The following is a 20,130-nucleotide window of genomic DNA, read 5'->3' on the forward strand; positions in this document are numbered from 1 at the left end:
ACTGGTGTGGTACTTGGATACTATGAAGCTCACCACCCCATGAAAACCTATAAATAAGGAAAGGCTCAAAATCTAATCACCCTTTCATAATTAAATTTAAAAGCCACTTGTAAAATGAATGGCATATTATCCAGAATTTGCTAGTAAGGAGCCCAAGCAGTATTTTGCCACAGCAAAAAATTCCCACCCCTCTCCTCTTTTACAATTCAAAATTTCTAGTTACTGGCTGCAGGGGGAGACAGGTCCTCAGTATTTCTGGAATACTTTTATTCCAGAAAAGAATTCCAAAGGAGTTAGCAATCCACTCACTGGCAATTCTGCTACGCGAGATGCATCTAGAAATGACTGTTCACCTTTTGTCACACCACTAGAATTCCATTAACAAAGGTGTGACAATAGCAAGCACTTTTACAGCGTGCTCATACCAGAGGGACAAACGCTGGTTACTTACATTTATCAGACAGCCGGGCCACACAGGAAACCATGAAGCATTCCCAGGAAGGAAACTCACGTTCAGATTTCAAATGGGTAAATAAAAAGTGTTTAAGTAGTTAGCCATCACTATTACTGTATTATTATTTTATTTTTTTTTAGGAGCTTTAAACAACATGAATTGAAAGCGGAGGGTGTGTGTCCTGTGGGACACAACTCCTTGCTGAGATGTAAAGGTTCTGTTCTGACCATACTGAAGAAGTTGCAGAAAAGACACTGAGGAAAAATGCGCGTAGTGCATTTATAGTGATATTATACACCCATGATTAGCAGGCCTAGAGAGGTACTTGGACTAGGGAAATACAGAGGAGAGTCTGCAGAACCTGCTGAAAATGCCGATAAATCACTAGAAACACTGCTCTTGGCACCACTGAGGTACTTAACTGTGATGCTTATCTCAAGGAGAACTTACCAGTCTCTAAATTCTGCTGTGTGGGGGTAGGACATATCTGAATAATTTATATGCCCCAAATGCACTTCCAATCAGACAGAATCGACAGCATCCCCTTTCTGTAAAGGCAGCTTGCACCCAAATTAAATACTGCTTTTTGAAATTGAAGTCATTGAGGAGTTTGTGGTTGTGCCATGATCACTACGATTCTTCAGGTTTTTGCCTCTGAAGATCTTAGCACGGTCAGGACTGTAATCAGAATTACTGCTTTTCCTAGAGTGCACCTGCATGTTAAAAACTCTAATAACCAAATGTTAGTTTTTAAATGACTGAACTGCTAAGTAACCACCTTAAGAGACCAGTATATCCTTGTTAAGTTATTGGACAATGTGTTTTCCTTTTTTATTTTTTTTTTATTTTTTTGTTCTTAATTTTTGCTTGTTGTTGCTGGTTTTTTGTTTGTTTTTAATACAATTAAGGATGTGCCGTTTACACCCCACAAGAAAAAGCAGAAAGAGTCCTTATGGAAAAAACAAATATATTGAACACATACCAATCAAATGGTACAGATATGGGACTGGCTTTGATTTCAAAATTTAAGTAGAAATAAAAAAGATGTAATGCAACAGCTGTTCAATTTCCAAGTCTAAATAGGCACTGTAAAAAGACATTTCCGCTTTCTCCAGCACACATTCCTGTCTAAATGCTCCCATTGTAATCAACTCCTAGGTTCCCAAACAAAAAAAAGTCACTGGGAACGTAACCTTAGAGTAAAAGTTAATATCCATCCACCCACCCTCTTACAAAAAAAAAAAAAAAAAAAGAGCAAACAAACCCCCCCCGAAATACCACCTTTCAATGCTGCTGTTTTGACTGGAGCAGAATTGGAGAATTTATAAAGGTTCAAAAGCACCCAAGGCAAGTAGCACAATAGAATTTGTTCACTAACTTGTATTGGAAAGGAGATTAAAAACATCGAGATCTGCATCTTGGTACATAAAACTGTTGTCCTGAATAAAGAGAAATCTTTCAGAAAAGTTTTACAACTTGGTGGAAGTCCAGGACCCAGCTTTAGGCATCATTAATTAACGGGGTTTAATTCTGACTTGGTTATAACCACTTTTAATATACTGTACATCTACCCTAGTTGGATCAGTGTCTGAAACTGCTCACTGGTGTCCCTTTGAACAACTGTAAACTAAACCATAGTATGCAACTCCATAGGAAGCTAGAGATCGGGTGAATATACAGCCAGTTATATCTCCCCTGCTTCACGCTCTTCCGAGCTCCTCGGGTCTTCCGACCGGCCATTAGCACTTTCGTAAGAGCGTTTCCTGTCTTTGAAATCTCGCGGAGACCTCTCTCTTGAGCTTCTATCCTTGTCACGTGATGTTCTATCACGATCTCTTGAACGTTCTTTGTCTCTGGAAGATCTTTCTTTTGAGGATCTGGAAAGTGAATTTGAGAAATCAAGTTAATCATGAATCTGTAGCTATCAAACTGCATTTTCATTTTATATTTTTCTTCTTTTTCCAAACCAACTTTAGACTTATACAAATAGAAGTCTATGAGAAGACATCAGAATTGATTCTACTCTTCTCCCTTCCCTATTTCCAATTTTAAAAGACAAATATTGATAGAGGCAGAATTTAGTCTACATTTATTACAGAGCCCAGATTAAGGTCAATGTGCTTCACTAAATCTCTTATTTTCAACCTCCGCCCTCAAACTTGCTTTAACAGAAGCTTAATTGAAATTTCTCATCTGTAGTCTCTAGTTTGAGAAGATTGTCTAGCCTCAGATATGTAAATTACAAACTTAGAATATTATTTTTTTAAAATGGGAGTTTGATTAAAAGCAGGGGGAAATTAATTTGCATAATTTTGGAATGAGGCTATTACGTAACAAATATAAAACAAATCTGGAATCTGTGCTACAATTAGGTTTTGTTAGAAGAATTATTCCTTGAGTAGTTTTACAATGTTGGTGTGGTGTTATTTTTATATATTTTACTCTGATAATAAGCATTTCCAGAACCTTTACAATGGAGCGAGAAGAGAGCTGTTCTGTTAAACAGTCCACATAGTTTTAAATTAGATGAGCTACTTGTACTAGGAAAAAAACCTGCATTAGGCATCCTCCTCTATATTTCCTCACAGAGTGCAGCTAAACCTGTTGTTGAAAAACATTGCATTTTCATTTTAAGATGTATTGCAATCATAAAGATTCTAACATATACTTTCACAGCAAAGTCTTAATAGCATGCTACAATGCTAGACACTAATTTGTTGGTCAAAAAAGATCTGGTGTACTGGACAGCGAGGCTGTACTTTCTCCACCTACAGAAAGCTACTGTCACAACCTCAAAGCTTCAAAACTAAAGTCTACGTAATGCTCCCGCACTCATTTCCTTTTCTAAGTTTACAAAGAAGTGACCTTTCATTTTAGTTTCTCAGCTGGAAAGATTATTTTCCCTACAATGTGGTGTTTTGCAAGACTTAGTATTTGCGAACACCGAGATCCACAGGCACTACTCCTATTCCATAAACTACATGTCAAATAAGAAGAGCTACATGCCAAATAAGAAGTTGATACCGGAGTTAGTACAGCTGTTTCACAAGTATTTTGCACTGCAAGTGCTCTGCAGAAGTAATGATACTTCCAAACTGGTTGACTCCGGCCAACTCTAGCAATTAATCCTAGAATAGGCAAACAGATACGACGTGATGCCACCCTCAGCCTTGGCTTTTCATTCAATGCATTTTTGGAGAAATATAAGATGCATTCGTCCAGCTGTCCCATCTCTCTACAGCTGAGTCTCTAATCAGCAACAAGATGGAAGACCAGCTTTAATTAATCACAGCATAGTGATGTGAAAACTTATACAATTGCCTTAGCAAGCAGTAATACTACCAGAAGACTTAGAACCTAAATACCATTTTTGCCTTTCTGAAGAGCAAGGTATAGCCTTTAGAATCAGAACCTCTACTAGACTAGCATTTTCTAGAACGCTCAGAAAGCTTTACTTCCTAACTGATCGAGTGGATTCTTCAGCAGAAATCACTCTCTTCACCAGATATGAGGGCAGCACCCACACTGTCATGTTCACCAACTATGAATTGTGTTATAATATGTGATAATGGTTCCAAGACAGTATCTGTGGATGCCTGCACTGGGTCTGAGGACAAAAAACCCCATAAGTAGCCTTGGACAAAAATCCTAGGGCAGCTTTGGCAGTCTGGGAAAATCCCAGAGCAGTCAGATCTAAGAAAGCAGAGAAAGATGTAGTTACAGTTTCAAACCTTCCAAGGGGTAAGATGTTTAACTAAATGGGCCTGTGCTCCCCTCCTCCCCCCAGGCTTTCTCCTCCTCAGGAAAAAAAAAAAAAAAAAAAAAAAAAAAAAAAAAAAAAGAAAATTAAGTCTGTACTTCCCTGTCACAGCAGAGAATTAGCATAGGGCTAGAATATTCTGTTGTCAACCAGGATCTGAAGGATATTTAAAAAAAAAAATTCTAAGAGTGGGATCTATCTCACACAGCTTTAAATGTCTGCAGTGTAAACATCTAAGCTAATCAGCCAGATTTCCTTAACAGTCAGCAGAAGAAACAGACACTTTAAGGCATGATTTGTCTCATCTTAAAATAGACACAAAATTATGACAAATAAGTCTGTAATGAGACTCACGAGATTTACATCTGACCTAGTCATCTAAAGCCAGGTGAAATGAAGCCCCACCCTATGACTTAAGGTACTCTCTTTGTCCATACAACGTCTGTATGGGAGTATGTTAGCCCTTGTCACATGAATTCTTCCAAGTGGGCTCAAGGATACTGACACAACCATCTCTCAATTCACCCACGTTTGGGTCTGCTGTCATGATTGTACTCAATGGTAAGATCAAACTGCAAATATTCACTTCCTCATTGCAACTCAAGAAGCACAAATTATATATTTTGTCTCTAATGAAATTAATCATTTTAGTTATTTGGAACTTACAGCCAATAGCGAGGAAAAGTAGGACTTCATATTTAGACCTGCTCTTGATAAGACAGTAATTCAAGCCTGGGTAGACCTATTACCTTCAGCACATCGCTGTTATTACCAGATGGGTTCCCATTATCTTAGAGACTACTATCGCCACATACTCGATACACGTTCAGTTGTGCCCAGAGTGGGGAGGTCCACTCCTTATATTACTAAATTTGAAGCAAGATCCTAGTCATTAAGAGATTTAAATCTATCCACCTCTTCATAGGGTAAACGATGATATAGATTAAAGAAAACCCATGTCAGACCAATTTATATATTTGTAGAATTTCCCAAGATATAGCATACTTCTTAATTCTGAAAGTAGAGAGATGTTTATTGTATCTGAGAGATAGCAGCTTTTCATTTTATGTGAAAGGCTCCTCAGAAAATACTTTCTGAAGAAAAGTGGACAGGAAAACCAGAAAGAACTGCATAGTTTGCTGCAACAGTAATACCCAGCACGTAGTTGCCTGTTATAATGTTATACAGAACAAAATGGGAACATGACTTCCAGGAGAAGAACATCAAAACTTTCTCCAGTAAGTAGTCTAATTGTTTAGTATGCTTGCATGTTGAACCACCCAGACACATAAATAGCTTTTACAGCAAGATTCAGCAGCCTACAATAAGTGTTTTATGATACTTAAGCTAAGCGCAAAAATCACACTGAAGGCTTTAGGTTAACATAAAATGATGCAACTCTTCCCACGCAGCAACCACAACTCTACACTTCTCTTAAGTGGCACTATGTGCTGCCACTGCTGCAGCTTTCAGTTGTCTTTCTGCTGCTTCCGGTGTCACACTTTGCTATTCTGCAAGCATTTGGCAAAAGCACCACATTCCCCAAATCTGAACTTACTTGGTTACTCAAAACCAAAGGGCTACCAACTCCTTCCTGCATTTTAAGAAATTCCTCAAAAAAAAAGAATTCAAAAAATCTCAAATACTTCCCTGGAATAGAAAGAGTTCTTAGGAGACAAGGAAATATAATACCTTTCAGTCTGCAAGTTCAGGTTTATTTTCTGGCATCAACAGTGGCATCGTATTCAACAGAAAGACTTCTCCCACATTCATGTGAAAAGCAGCTCTAATGGCTAGAAGGGCATCTCTAAAGAGGAGGTATCCAGCCTCCTTTATAAGAGTTCAATAGCTATCCTGCTCCCAGTGAAGCAAGGTCATAGTTGTGAAGATTCTTTACTCTTGAAAACATAATATACATACTTTAAGAGCAAAAATTTTGCTCAACCTCAGAGAAAATAAGAGGTATGAGCTGCTAATGATGTCACAGCATTTTTCCCCTCAAGTTATCAGTAATGCAAAACTCTTATTTGTACAAAGGAGTCTTCCAACACAGGTGTGTCTCATTCCTTCAGGGCAAGAACTGACATCTGGAGAAATATTTCCAGTATTGAATATTGTAAGGTTGAAATCTTGTGCCCTGAATTACATTGTATTTTTTAACTCATTCACACAAAACAAAGTTTGAAGGGCTTATCCTTTGACAGCAACTTGCAAAAGGACACTGACTTCATCTTTAAATCACCTTGTGCTTTTTCAATTCACCTTTTACAGCTGTGACTGATAGGTTTATTGTTACATGGATAGCACCAATGGTCCACACCATTTCCTTGCTCTTAAATATTTTTCTGCCAACATATAGAATAAAATGCATCATTTGCATTATGCATATCATATTGGAGAGTTTGAACAACTACAATGAGAATCCTGAAACAATCAGCCTAGTTTCCTTTGAAGGACTGAAATTGAATCTTGCAAGGCTGGACTTCAAAGTTGAAGAATTAAAGGCAATTTGAGCATATGCTCTATACATTGGTTCATCCAAATTAAAAAAAATGTGCTGACTCAAAGGAAAACGTCCACTTTTAAGACTGGAAATCTACAGGTTTGAAGATCTGCTATTCTGCCATTGCGAATGCCTTGAAGAGGTAGGCTCTTTAGGATAACTGTGATGACAGGCTACAATCAAGATCGAAATTGCAGAGTCTGAAACATTGACTTTAGGACACTAAAGAACACCCTGAAGAATTTTAAATACCAAACACAACTAATTATATCAACTGTAGTGATGGACATTTAAGTTTTATCCATCTGCAACAAAAAGAAGGGGAAAAAAAAAAAAAAAAAAAGACTTGGACCAACTCTGTCTTATCTGCTCTCTTACAGAGCACAATGCAGCTACAGTCACTTACCTGCTCCAGGATGAAAAATGGCTCATTTTTAGGGCACAGAGCCCATGAGATACTCAAACACATTCAACACATTTCTCCATACTTGGCGATTTAACTCCTAAAATAATTTGAATTATAAACCCTGCATATGTGGCCATTTCAAAACCAGATCTTTCCTCTTCTTGCAAGTCAACAGTCTGTCAGGGTTTTAAGACTGGGCACCCTCTATACTGTACTGCACTCAAATCTATGCCATGGTGGCTGACCTACACAAGGAAGGAATCCTGGTTATGAGCAGACCTCCCTACCAGATGCCTCGTCGTGCAATTCCAACACTCTTCCAAATTATGCTTACCTCACTCAGCTAAAATAAGCCAGCAAATCCTCAGGAGCAGAAAGCAACTGAGTCAGACTTCAAAAGCAACAACCCCAGACTGCTTTCCGTGGTAACCCTTCAATGAGGGGTTAGGCCACTTTTCTTGCAAAGCAACATCTTCAGATGCAATGCAACAAGTTTATTTTCAGGCGTATCTAAACTTGTTTTTATCTGGTACAGTACAAAACAGATGGGCTCCAGAGCTGAGAATAAGAGCCCAAGGGAAAAAACAAATGGATGACAGTAAGACAGACTGCTGGTATCCCTGGGTTCAAATGGAGGTCAACTGTTTCACTTTCTACACTGCAGGAAGATGGTAGTATTATCATCTTGACACCTATACCTTTTATCATTCTTCCAAAACAGAAATAATATATAACCCTATTATTGTTATTAAAAAAATATATATATATCATTACTGTGTGTCAAATCATAAATATGATAAAGGTGTAACCGCAATCTGAGACAGTCTCAATGTGTTTAAATTACTGTCATGTTTCAGTTAGAATACAGTTAATTTTTGGGATTTCGGATGGGAATAGTGTGATAGCACACTGGTGGTTTTGGTTGCTGCTAAGCAATCAAGGCCTTTTCTGCTCCTCACCCCACCCCACCAGCAAGCAGGCTGGAGGTGCACAAGAAGTTGGGAGGGTACACAGCCAGGACAGCTGACCCCAACTGACCAAAGGGATATTCCATGTCATATGACGTCATGCTCAGTATATAAAGCTAGGAGAAGAAGGAGGAAGGGGACACACACACACACACATTAGGAGTGATGGCATTTGTCTTACCAAGTAACTGTTACACGTGATGGAGCCCTGCTTTCCTGGAGATGACTGAATGCCTGCGTGCTGATGGGAAGTAGCGAATGAATTCCTTGTTTTGCTTTGCTTGCGTGTGCAGCGTTTGCTCGATCTATTAAACTGTCTTATCTCAACCCACAAGTTTTCTCACTTTTACTCTTCTGATCCTCTCCCCATTCTGCCGAACGGCGAGGGGGGCGAGCAGCTGCACGGTCCTAGTTGCCGGCTGGGGTTAAGCCACAACAATTACCAAGCGATAAATGTAAATTTAATTGAGTGTGAAAACTCTCATCATGCATCAAGGAAAAGCCATTTATTTCTAGGCCAACATTTACCTCTTTTTGGAGCTGCGTTCTCGGCTTCTCTCCCTGGAACTATGCCTGCTCCTATGATGGCTGCGACTCCGGCTGCGGCTGTTAGAACGAGACCTGTGACGATGGCGTTTCTCACGGGATTTGGAGCGAGTTCTTCTCTTCCGTTCCCGGGAGGCCGAGCGAGACCGATGTCTGCGGCGATCTCGGGACCTAGATCTAGGAACAGAAAGGACTCAAACCAGACACTGCATTCACCTAGCTACTCTGTCAGCGTCTTTGAATATTACACACTCTATGCATACGGAAGTTTATTGCACAGAGAATGGTCTGTAGTGTTCAGAGCTATTGCATTGTCCTGTGATAGGCAAACAGAGGGGGGAAAGCAGCATTAGAAATCCTACAAACTCCTTTGTAACTAATACAGACAATTTTATAGTTAATTCACGACTGTATGTATGGTTACAGCATAGCCAATTCAGGCTTCTGAAAGGAATTAAAATACGGGGAAAAAAATTACTTTTTTAAATTTTGAAATCTTTATCAGGCGAAGTTGTGGAACTTCACAATGCAATGATAGGGATCATCTGCCAGAACGTACATATTATGATGTTCTGCAAAAACAGGACTATATCCTTCCTAAAACTTGTCTGGAAGGTTCTAAGCACCATACAAATTCATTATTTTCTTTCTTCCCCCCCCCTTTTCCCTCCCAGTCACTTTGCAATGATACCTCACTGGTGACCTTCAAACTGTGTAGGCTAGGAAGAAAACTTGTACTATTGATGGGTCATGTAGTGTTGAGAGTTAATCTGGTGCTTAGGATTTTAAAAACATGGGTTTTCACCCACAGGTATTAATCACAAATTTCTGTTTTGAAGAAAGAGCAATGCTGTGTGTTCTAACCATTTTTGGGACAAAAAGTTGCATTATAGTAGCCACAAAATAGATGCACACATATACATAGTGATAAATACTGTATAAACACACGGTTGACTATGTAACAGAATACTTCGTCTGTAAAGATGGACATCTTAAACTAATAGTGCTAGACAAACTTAGAATGTTCTAGCTTGTAAAACGCTGGCTTCATGGATGATATTCCTTGTCTGCAGAGTTATATACCTTTTGGTATGCTTGCTGTGGGATCTGGACCTGAAACAAATGGAAAATGGTAAATCAGTTTTTCTTACAGAATCTTATTATGAAATAAAGTATACTTTAGTAATAATAAACCAAGCTAGTTAACCTGTTACTTTATTTCTCATTTTACTAGCAATTATTTAAAGGCCTTTTATGTGATGTTAACATCTTTGTAAAAATATTTACCAGGAAACACATTCCTCTGACAACTGTTTTGTGTTTGTTGGGGTTTTTTTGTTCATTTTTGAGCCCACTACACTACAACCCCAAAAAAATATCTAGTCAGCTTTTTATTCCCAATGCTCCCACAGAAAAAGCTTGCAGTTCAAGTCAGTACTCCCTTACTTCTTGTCAGACTGGTATTATCACACCACAACAGATTTCAAAGTTTACACTGTTAACCTCTGGAGCTGACACGTCCAGAGAACTGTAGTTCAATTCCATTCCACTCTAGCTCCACGAGGCCTGGAAGCAACTATTTCATAGAAGAACAGGGAATTATGTTCCTCAGTCATACGTTCAACTACTAAGGAAAATTTCTAACACCTATAAAGAAAATATTGAAGGTTTAACAGATGTTAGAAACTCAAATGTGTGTAAGCTTAGATCTGTCAGGTCTCAAAACAAGGTACACACTGAAAATTATCTAATTTAAAGGCCACTTATACAAATATGTAGAGACACTTCTATCTGTAGTTTTTAAAAAGGCTATGAAAACAATTCAGGTTTTAAAAGTTAGACATGAAATTTGCTCTCAATTCTTTTAAGTTTCCAAGGAATACAGACTACTTTGATTCTGGAGATTCAGAAACGTGTATGAACTACATCATAGTTTTCCTATTGAATTTAAATATGTCATTATGTATATGCAATTGAAATAGATGCCTACCTCCTTAGTTTCTCCCTTTCTTCTCTTTCCCTCTCCTCTCTACGTTTCAGACGTTCCTGATTCCGTTTCTCCTGCTTATCAGCCACAATCCTCTAAAAGCAAAGGAATATATTCATTAAGTTACATTTCAAAATTTCTCAAATGAAGGTGCTATAAAGATAACCTAGACAGTTAATATTCAGTTCTTTCCCTCATGTATATTCCCTTTCCCTTGTGTATATTATTCCCTCTCTCTTCCTCAGTGTATATATACTGTTATTTATTTATTTTTCTCCAAGAAACACAAATTATTGCAGAAGAGCTGCAGCAAATAGATAGGTGTTACACGAAGACCTGAAATACGTGGAGATATGTTAAGTTTTCCACAAAGAGGAATTTAGAGCAATAAGTTATGCCTTTAACTTGAGAGTTTCCATGCCAATCCTTTCATATTTTGGCCACTGGGGAACGGCAGAAAAGAATCAGAACTGGGACAGTTAATTGTTTTATTAACTCCTTCAGCTACGCTGTGACATAAAAAAATCCTTAAGTCTTAAAGGACTTGGTTGGGCTGATACCTAGTTTTGAGGCTACTTGTTTCTGTGTTGTGAACATGAGACATATAATTAGAGAGGATGCTTCAGCTGATAGTCCCCAGGTTGAACTCACTACTACTGGGGACAAGGCACGCTCAGTAGAGGGCCCTCAGATGTGGAACTCACAACTGGAGATCTGGCCAAACCCAAGTCTTGCCACCTTCTGGACATGATGCAAGAAATTCAACTCTTTGTAAAGACCTTCTTCTGAGATGTGGAATTGCCCCAGCAGCATCTTGATTAGATCTCTGAGGAGAGCTCTGAGGAAGGAGGGGATAGTTATTGTTTTCTTTTTTTGTTAGCGAAGTACTTCAAAAGATTATTTTATTGATGCTTTGGGAATGTGAAGTAATTATCCATGCATTTTTTTTGCAAATGGTGTAAATGATCAGTTATTTCAACCCTTTATGTCATATTATATCTATACTTCCTCGTACAGTATCAGTAATTTAACTACAAGCAAAGTTTCTTGTTCAAGTGATTCTTTGCATAATTTCATGGAGAGATGAGAGGAAGCTCACATGATCTACTCCAGGCATTTAAGGATTAAGTTACAGCAGCTATATTTAGGAGCCTAAGTTGCCAATACAGTCAACGGAAAGAGTTGGGCTTTCCAAAGGGTAAGTCACAGTATGCATGCAAGACAGCTGGAATATTATGAAATATAAACCAAACCAATTTACTCAAACTCAGTAGCAGCATTTTCTGCTTTTAGGGCTACAAGTCATTTAGCTATTGCCTTTACTGATTTCTACAGTTAAATACTTAATTGAGCCTTGAACTCTGTAATTTGTATATTAAGATCATAAGTGGTATCCATGTCCAAATCCAACCTCTTGAATACCAAAAGTCTAGAACATAATTCCAGTAAATCTTTCTTCTAGTACACAATTTCTAGTGAAGACAGTACTGTTTAGGACAATATTCCAACTGGATTTCAAATCTTCAAGCTATAAAGAACATGCAACCTCTCTGTAACAATTACTTTAATATCTAACCTGACTTCAAGGTAACTTGAAGTCTACACATCTTTTAGTATTCTGATTTTGGATAGCTACAGCCTTAAGTTGTCAGAACTTACTTAATCTATTGTCAGTTAACCTTAAAAGCCTCCAAAAATTTCTTTAAAAAAGAAATCTCCTTTACTTGTTGGTACCTATAGAATGAAAGTCACCTCCCAATCTTTGTCCAGATAAAATAAACAAATTGAGTTTTAATCTTTCACTTTCTGTAGATCTTTGTGTGTTATCATGTGTTATCATCCTCCTTATGTATTGGTACCAAAAGTGAGGATTTCATACCAGCCTTACTAACATTTTTTCCTAATTAAATGTCACTCACTAAGGCCCACTATATGTTCTCGTGCTTCAAAAGTCTCATTATTACTTTTAGTCAATTAACTGGCTAAAAGTAAAGTTAATTTGACTGACTATCACTGCTAAACATGTTCCAACATCATTGTCATTCAAAATACTGTTCTCCATTTTACAAGTGGAATCGCACTCTTTGTTCCCAAGATGCATTACTTTGAACATGTGTTTTAATATACCTCAGTGCAAAAGAGGTCTTCTTATCAGATTATCCAGACAACTGATATTAAATTAGAATTTTTTGTGTTTTGTAGGCTAATGAAATTACAACTTTTAAAGTAATATGAAAAAAATTCGCACACCCAGAAAGAAATACTCCATTAAGGTTGCCTGGCAAATAATTAAGTAAGAGCGCACACAAAAATACAAGAATGATTTACCCTGAGTTCCTCAAGCTTCTCTCTTATTTCAATAAATCCTAAATGTAGTTTTCCTCCAAAGTGGTCAGCAAGTCGTCGGTCATTGTCATGAAGACCAAGATAAGCCGAGCACACTTCACAAACCCGCAGCTTCTGCTGCTGAAAGCTGGAAGCAGGCATAGAATTCCTGTATACTTCCTAGAAAAAAAAAAAAAACAATTTGCTGTTACTTCTCAATGCACAAAAATACAAAGATAACACTTCACCAAATATAAACTACAAATTGATAACCGTATTCAATATACATCAGCACACCCTTTAGTTGGTTCACACTATTCATAAATCAACTGTCTCATTAAGATACAAGGTAAGTTAATTTGAAGATTGGACACATTTAAAAGCAGTACATCAGCAACTGGTTTTGCAAATGAAACAAAGCCGGGTGGTTATTAGCTTTACTTAAGATCATACTACTTAGAAGGATGAACAACTTTTTCTTGTGCAACAATGAAGACCTTAACACTACAATTGCTGTGTTAACATATTATGAAAACATTACACCAATTTTAATTCTGAACCCAGTTTAAAACTGTAATAGTTTCCTGAGAGACCTACCTTCATTTTGGACACTAATTAAACAAGTTTAATTTTTTTAAACAAGTTTTAGTTTATTAGCAAAATTTATCGACAGACATTCACATGACAAGCAAGACTGCCAGCAACCCTTCTGGTACCGTTAAAACAACTGCAGATGTTTGTTTCTAGAAATGTAATATCTTGGTGAAATACAACATGGAAAATCTCTTGGTGAGTTCTGCCACCTGAACATTACGACAAGGACCCTGCCTGATACACAAGCCATTGACTAATTATCTATCAATGAAGAAAAAGGTTCACTTCACTGAAGCTTTCTAGTACAAGCCATTCAGCAGAACATGAGGCATAACAAGGTTGCCACAGCAAGAGCCATGAGACCAAATGAGATGTCAGTCCAACGAACATAGACACAACTGGCCAATACAGTTAAACTAAAATAAATGCATCATCCGTGGAAAAGAATATAATTTTAATAGTACAGGCGTGTACTTAAAGGTAGAAACTTTAACTGCACAGGATGCCGCAAAGCAAATTCTTTAGGTTTATACGCAGGGATTAGTTAAGGAAGTGACAGCAGATAAGACATCTTGCGTTACACAGATGCCAACCAATTTAATATTGGACCCTGCCCTCTCCATCCCCCAAGCCTTCCACAATCAACTTACTTCTGCTTCTCTCTTCTTTACCCGAGCCTTCTCCACTTCATCCATTACTTTTTGAGACTCCTCCACGTTCCCATCAGCTCCAAGCTGTTCTACTTTGGCCAGCAGTTTCCCTATTTCTTCATTCAACTCATGAACTCTTTCAGCCTTGAAAGACAAGAAAAGGCTTATCACAGGAAATGCTTTTAATTATGGAAAACAATCTGAACTGCTACTGAGTTTTTATATGTAAAATGTGTACAACATAATTACAAGAAACATGCAGAGGTAACTTCTTCAGGTAAAAGTGAAACAGAAGTTACCTCATGTTAAAAAATACAGAGAAAGCCTGAGTTACTAAGTCTATGTACCAAATCCAGAGCAGGATTTTGTTCAGAAACTTCAAGTAATTCACACAATTGTCTCTACCACAGTGTTGCAAAATTAGTATTTGTACAGCCATTCCTCCTCTTTTTACAACCTCTATTGTCCTCCTCTTTGCACAACCACTCCTCTTTCTGCAGATACGTGCAGAAAAGTTACATATGTTTTTTTCAGTTAGAAGTTACAGAGAAGAACATCAATTTTTGTTTACTTTATGGATGAAGTTTTGATCAAAGAAGTTCAAGAATTAACATTTGTATGGCACGGTATCACAGAGAGTCAAGTTTCCTGAACTCAAAAATATCAGAGGTCTCTTCCCTGTGTTCTCCTCTCTGTGCTTTAAAGGAAGTTTTGCGAGGGACAGAAAAAGTTTTATTTTTTCCCCTCCTCAGTATGAATCCTCAAGATTTGATAGCTTGCCAAAGCCTTAAGTTGGATCCTTAGAAAAACAGACCTTCAAAGAGACTTCAGTAACTAGTTTTACATGCTTACTTTAGCTGCAACTTCAGCACTGATCTCTTCTTGGGTTTCTGCTAGTCTTTTCTTAGCCACTTCTGTTCTCCTGTCACAGTCTGCAATAAATGACTGAAGGTGGTCCATTGCCTAAAACATCAATAAGAACATTGATTGATGCTGTCAAGAACATGAATTTCATTAGCCTTAACATTTTCCAGGTTTATTAAGACTTATTTTTTATGAATTCTTATTAGTGAAACCTTTGTAAAACAATAATCCAGCAATTTATGGTGACTAATCACATATACCAGTTCACAACATTTCAAAAAGCACAGTCTACATGTTGTCCTATGTATTTGTAGAAATTTAGAAGTGAATCTCTCTTAAGCCTTCTTAGAGAAGTGAGCATTTCTAACATACATGAAAATTCTTTGAAGAATATTCAGGTTCACCTCACCCAGCCAATAAATGCAATACTGTAACTGTTTTCACTAGGGTTTTAAGCTATTAGGCATATTAACACTATCCCTCCAAATAACAACAACAACAACAAAAAACCCCGTCCTTTTTGTCCTAGTGAAGACTAACTTCCTAGTTGGGAGTTCAAAACTGTATTACTCAAACTTCTGTGTACTGAGACACAGCATATGATTTGTTATCCCCACAATTACTTTCTTCAATAAGCATAGAATTTAAGACTCTTTTCAAAGCATACACAGCCTTAACATTTTCTTGCTATTTAATAACGCTAAGACAGCATCCAGGTTTATCATAATTTGTTCTGTGGAAGGCTGTTAACAATTCTACGTAGAGATGACTAGCAACACAAATTAAATACCATCTGCATATAACAAGAGGCATGTATCTTTATATAACTGCGCCAAGGGTTTCTCTGCCTCTTTCTATAAAATGACCTTCCAAAAGTTTTTGTTCTGTGTACCAAAACTTAACTTTGTTGCTCAGTTTATCCACATACGTACACAAATTATGCTTTTTCTCCATCATTAAGAAAAAATACATACATCAAGCTCGAAGAAGAAATCTTGATCTTTGGATGCTATTTCATAGTCTGCCCTTAATGCCAGGTCATGCACCTTCAGACATTCTCCAAGGTCCATTCTCTGAAGAGACAGAAGGAAAGTGGTATAACTTTTCAGAAGTGCTACAAGGAATGAAGTTAGCATGATTTTCTTGAACAGTCAAATATTCTGAAGCAAATCAACTCGCTTGTGAGAACGAAAGGACAGTTTAATAAAGCTATAAGACAATACCAGATCTTTAATAAGCATGCATCAGGAAATAATAAAAGGAGACAGAATGAACAGCTTATCACAATGGCTGTTTGTATTTCAAAATATCATTAATGTGCCACAAAAATGTTGTTTTACTGAAAGTTCTAAAAAATGACTGAAGTGGGACATCCTGTATTGAATTAAAACAGCTTAGGAAAACCAAGTTCCCTGAAAAAACCCTGGCAATTAAATAGCCAAATGCTGGATCTGAACAGTCTGCACACTATGATACGTGTTCCAGTTACATTAATCACCTGAAATAGCTACAACCACAGCACCGCTATAAACTCTGCTTAAAAAAAAAAAAAAACAAACACATTCTTGAAACATTTCAAGTAAGATAGCCAAAAAGCAAATCCCAGCAAAACATTTTGCAGATGAGTGAAGATGAGCTGAGTGTTGGACTATGTTCAAGAATCAGGGAAGAAAAAGCCTAGACATTTTAATCGTAATCTAAAACGGTTCTAGAAAGGGCAGGAAGGAAGCATGAACTTAAGCAGGCTGCATCACTAATCTTGCATGTAATGCCACCGAGAAGAGTGCCCAGAATCTTATTAGGTAACAAATACTGATTTTAAATTGAAGTTTGGATAACACACAAAACAGCATAAGGAATTCTAATTCAGTCTGTTCCCTGAAAGTTTGTTTGGTGATCAAGACAGAGTAATATGTAAATGACAAAAAAAAAAAAAAACACGAAACAAAAAAAACAACCCACAAACAAGAACATAAAAACCTCCCCAAAACAAAGCAAAAAACCAAACCAAACAAATCCCAAAAAATATTTGTAGTGGAAACAACATTGAACAAAACCAAGGCACCCTCTCCGCAAAAGCACAAGCTGATGTATAATCATTGCATCACTTAAAAACAGCAGTTTCAGTTGTCTGCTCTTTTAATATTATGAAAAATTAATCCTTCCTTAACACTGAAAGCACATAATGAAAGTTGAACTGTGATGGGAAAAGCTGTAACTCTTGTAGTTTAATAACGTTTTAGTTTTGGTTCTAAAACTAATTAACAATTTGTGTTGTGAGTTTTGGAAATAAAAATGAGTGTTAACTCAGAAACTGCTGCAAGTCATTTGGTTCTGAGCCAAATGAGTGCTTTTTTTTTTTAAATAAACAAAATACTTGCATTTACGCAGCAATTCAAGCCTCACACATACAGTAAAAAAAATAAACATCAATTGCTTTCAACTTCTCAAATCATCAGTTGGATGTTCCAACAAATCCATTAAAGTAATTTTTATAGAAGTTATTGGTTTATTTCAAATGTTAGACAGAAAAAATACTGTTAAAATACAGACTATTTAACTTGAAAGTTTTTGATAAACTGTAGTTATTTCAATACCTTTCAGTCAACATAAACCTATTTTCTGGAAAACATTTGATTGTAATAGAGAACATCTGATTGCAATGCTAAAGAAAAAGATTAGCTCATCCTTTGCAACTACACAGGACCTCAGCAATTTTGTTAACAGAGACGTTGAAGCTGAGCAATGTATTACACATCTATTTTCAAGTCATTACATGCTGACATTATTTTAACTGCAGCATTCTTTCAGGAAAGCACTTCAGTGTTAGGAAAGCAATATGAAAGTACGTTTTTAAATTACCTGAAAATTAGAAATTTCAAAATCCTCCCAAAATTGTGAAAATACTGTCTTTATGCTTGTACTGATAAGGTATTTAAGGTTAAACTGTAAAACTCAAGGCCAATCCTGTTTTAATTGAAGCCCTCCAGTTCTAAATGCATAGGTAAGACTAGTGACATGCTTTAATATATCTGAATATAATGACAAAAAGCCCAAAACACACCCACAGTAGCATCAGAAAAATGCTATTTGAATACGCAATCTATGTACACTTTGAATAAATGCATGAAATAAACTTTCATCACATTCTAAAAAAAACAGAATGCACATGACACTACCATGACACACTGTTCACTTTACATGTGTTTTACGCTTCTTTTCCCTCAATTTGGGTCACCCTCCTCAAGACAGTACATTTTCTGATTTCTTTTCTTCTTTCTGTAAATCTACAGCCTGAAAGGATAGTAATTGCTCTGAGCCAACATTACTACTGAAAAACATTCTGTCCTCCCTTCATCACTGCGCTGTGCCACCCCATGCTGGCACATCTGCCTGTGCAGTTGACCAGAGTCTGGCTACTGACTGGGTAAAATGTATCTTAGCACACCAAAAACAGAGGTGATTTTTCAGCAGCATACCTTTGTCCAACTTGTCGGGCAGCCACACAAACAGATGCGTTAACAATATGTAGGCAGCAACGTAATAGTGAACTTAAGCAGCTAGGATCTCTTACACTAACAAAATGCCACCTCAGAAATTCTTGAATAACTTCAGCAATATTAGCAGTAATTTGGGGGGATGAGGAGGGTGTTATGGAGGAATTCTTTATGTTAGATGTCTTAATCAGAAGACAAGAAATTTGGGCTCCCCTTCCCCTCTTCAATCCAACAGAGTACAGCTTTGTAAATGCTCACATGGCGTAACAGACAGGGAGCAAGAACAAGCAGGTACAAGAGAAAAGGATTCTTTCTCATTAGCTTTGCTGCAAAAGAAATTGTATCGCTGTTGGAACTGGTCCTTAACACAGCCTGTACTAGTCTTGTCTAATCCCTTGGAAGCACCATTGAAGAAGTATTACTACTAAATGTCTTTCTTAACAGTTCTATTAGTAAACCCCAATTTAGAGATACATAAAAAAAATCTCTTAAATCAGTTTGCATATTATATACAACATCATTTCTGCTGGTGTAAGTGATGCAACATCAGGCAAAGACAATTCATTTTGGGAATGACTCCTTACTGTCAAAAATCTATGCTGGATCAGGATTGCCGAGGACCTTAATAAGCACAGAGCATCTTGTATTATAATTTGGCTTATACAGCTAGCTGCAAAGTAGATGGACAGCAGATGGAAGTGGACAGAAGATACAGTAGGACGCATTATTTTCATTTTCCACATGGCCACCTTGTGATTTGGTGCCAAGACATGCCCTTCCCCGGAGTCAAAGAGCAGGCACTGGTAGTCAGCTATTTAAGGATCAATCACATTTGAAACAAAAGATGACTATGAGGAAGACTAACATTCAGACATTGAGCTACTAATGAAGGCTTAAAAAGAATGCACATAAACTGTTTTTCACTGTCGGTACTCTCAGACACTTACGCTACTTAAGTGATTTACAGAGGAGTCCTAATGAGTAAAGCAAATAAAGAAAGGTGAGAACATTCAAGTACCCAGATTAGACATAACTGAAGTTTATTGAATACGTGAAACCATGCTTTGGGACTTTTTGCAGTTACTGCACTTCTACTGAAGATTAAAACCAGAAAAACCCCTACATATTTGCAGAATCCTTCTTACAACTGAAAGCTATTGCCCAAGATTAGTCTAGGAAATAGTCTGGGCAACCACATGCAAAGCAGGATATCAGGAGTTGTTTTGCTATTGCTGAGCTCTGCTTAAGAAACTATGAGCCTTCTACTAACAACTTTCTAACCATTTTATGTAACACTTTTTTTATTCCTCAGTGTTATGTGGGCAATTAAAGCTACTTCATTTCCCTGAGCTGAGGTTTAGATAACTGGTCTCTCATCCCAAACAATCTCTCATATTGAAATGATTTAATAATAATTTTTTTCATCCCATCCACAAAATGGATAGAATGCCTTTGGTATTAATACAGAAATATGGATTACATACGTTTAGTTTAAAAATGCATAGCTCTGCTTCAATCAAATCAGGTACCCCAAAAAAAAGAGAATCATGTAAGTTTAGTATGAGTAGACAAGGAA

General features: G+C 37.2%; 1 protein-coding gene across 3 annotated transcripts in view; it reads right to left on the reverse strand.

Annotated features, from left to right (window-relative positions):
- Window positions 1-1,350: 1,350 nt before the first annotated feature.
- Window positions 1,351-20,130, reverse strand: part of LUC7L2 (LUC7 like 2, pre-mRNA splicing factor) — a 37,095-nt gene continuing 18,315 nt past the window's right edge. For 2 of the 3 annotated variants that reach the window (XM_074161938.1, XM_074161956.1), the window contains 8 exons: window positions 16,032-16,130; window positions 15,046-15,156; window positions 14,194-14,337; window positions 12,953-13,129; window positions 10,628-10,719; window positions 9,721-9,750; window positions 8,620-8,814; window positions 1,351-2,331 (listed from right to left, as the gene is read on the reverse strand). In XM_074161938.1, coding sequence (XP_074018039.1) covers window positions 2,139-2,331; window positions 8,620-8,814; window positions 9,721-9,750; window positions 10,628-10,719; window positions 12,953-13,129; window positions 14,194-14,337; window positions 15,046-15,156; window positions 16,032-16,130 — 1,041 coding nt within the window. In that variant the 3' untranslated portion in view covers window positions 1,351-2,138. The remainder of the gene's footprint in view (window positions 2,332-8,619; window positions 8,815-9,720; window positions 9,751-10,627; window positions 10,720-12,952; window positions 13,130-14,193; window positions 14,338-15,045; window positions 15,157-16,031; window positions 16,131-20,130) is intronic. The other variant, XM_074161947.1, reaches the window with a different exon arrangement.

The sequence above is a fragment of the Numenius arquata genome, chromosome 2 (assembly GCF_964106895.1).
Source record: "Numenius arquata chromosome 2, bNumArq3.hap1.1, whole genome shotgun sequence".
Lineage (NCBI taxonomy): Eukaryota > Metazoa > Chordata > Aves > Charadriiformes > Scolopacidae > Numenius > Numenius arquata.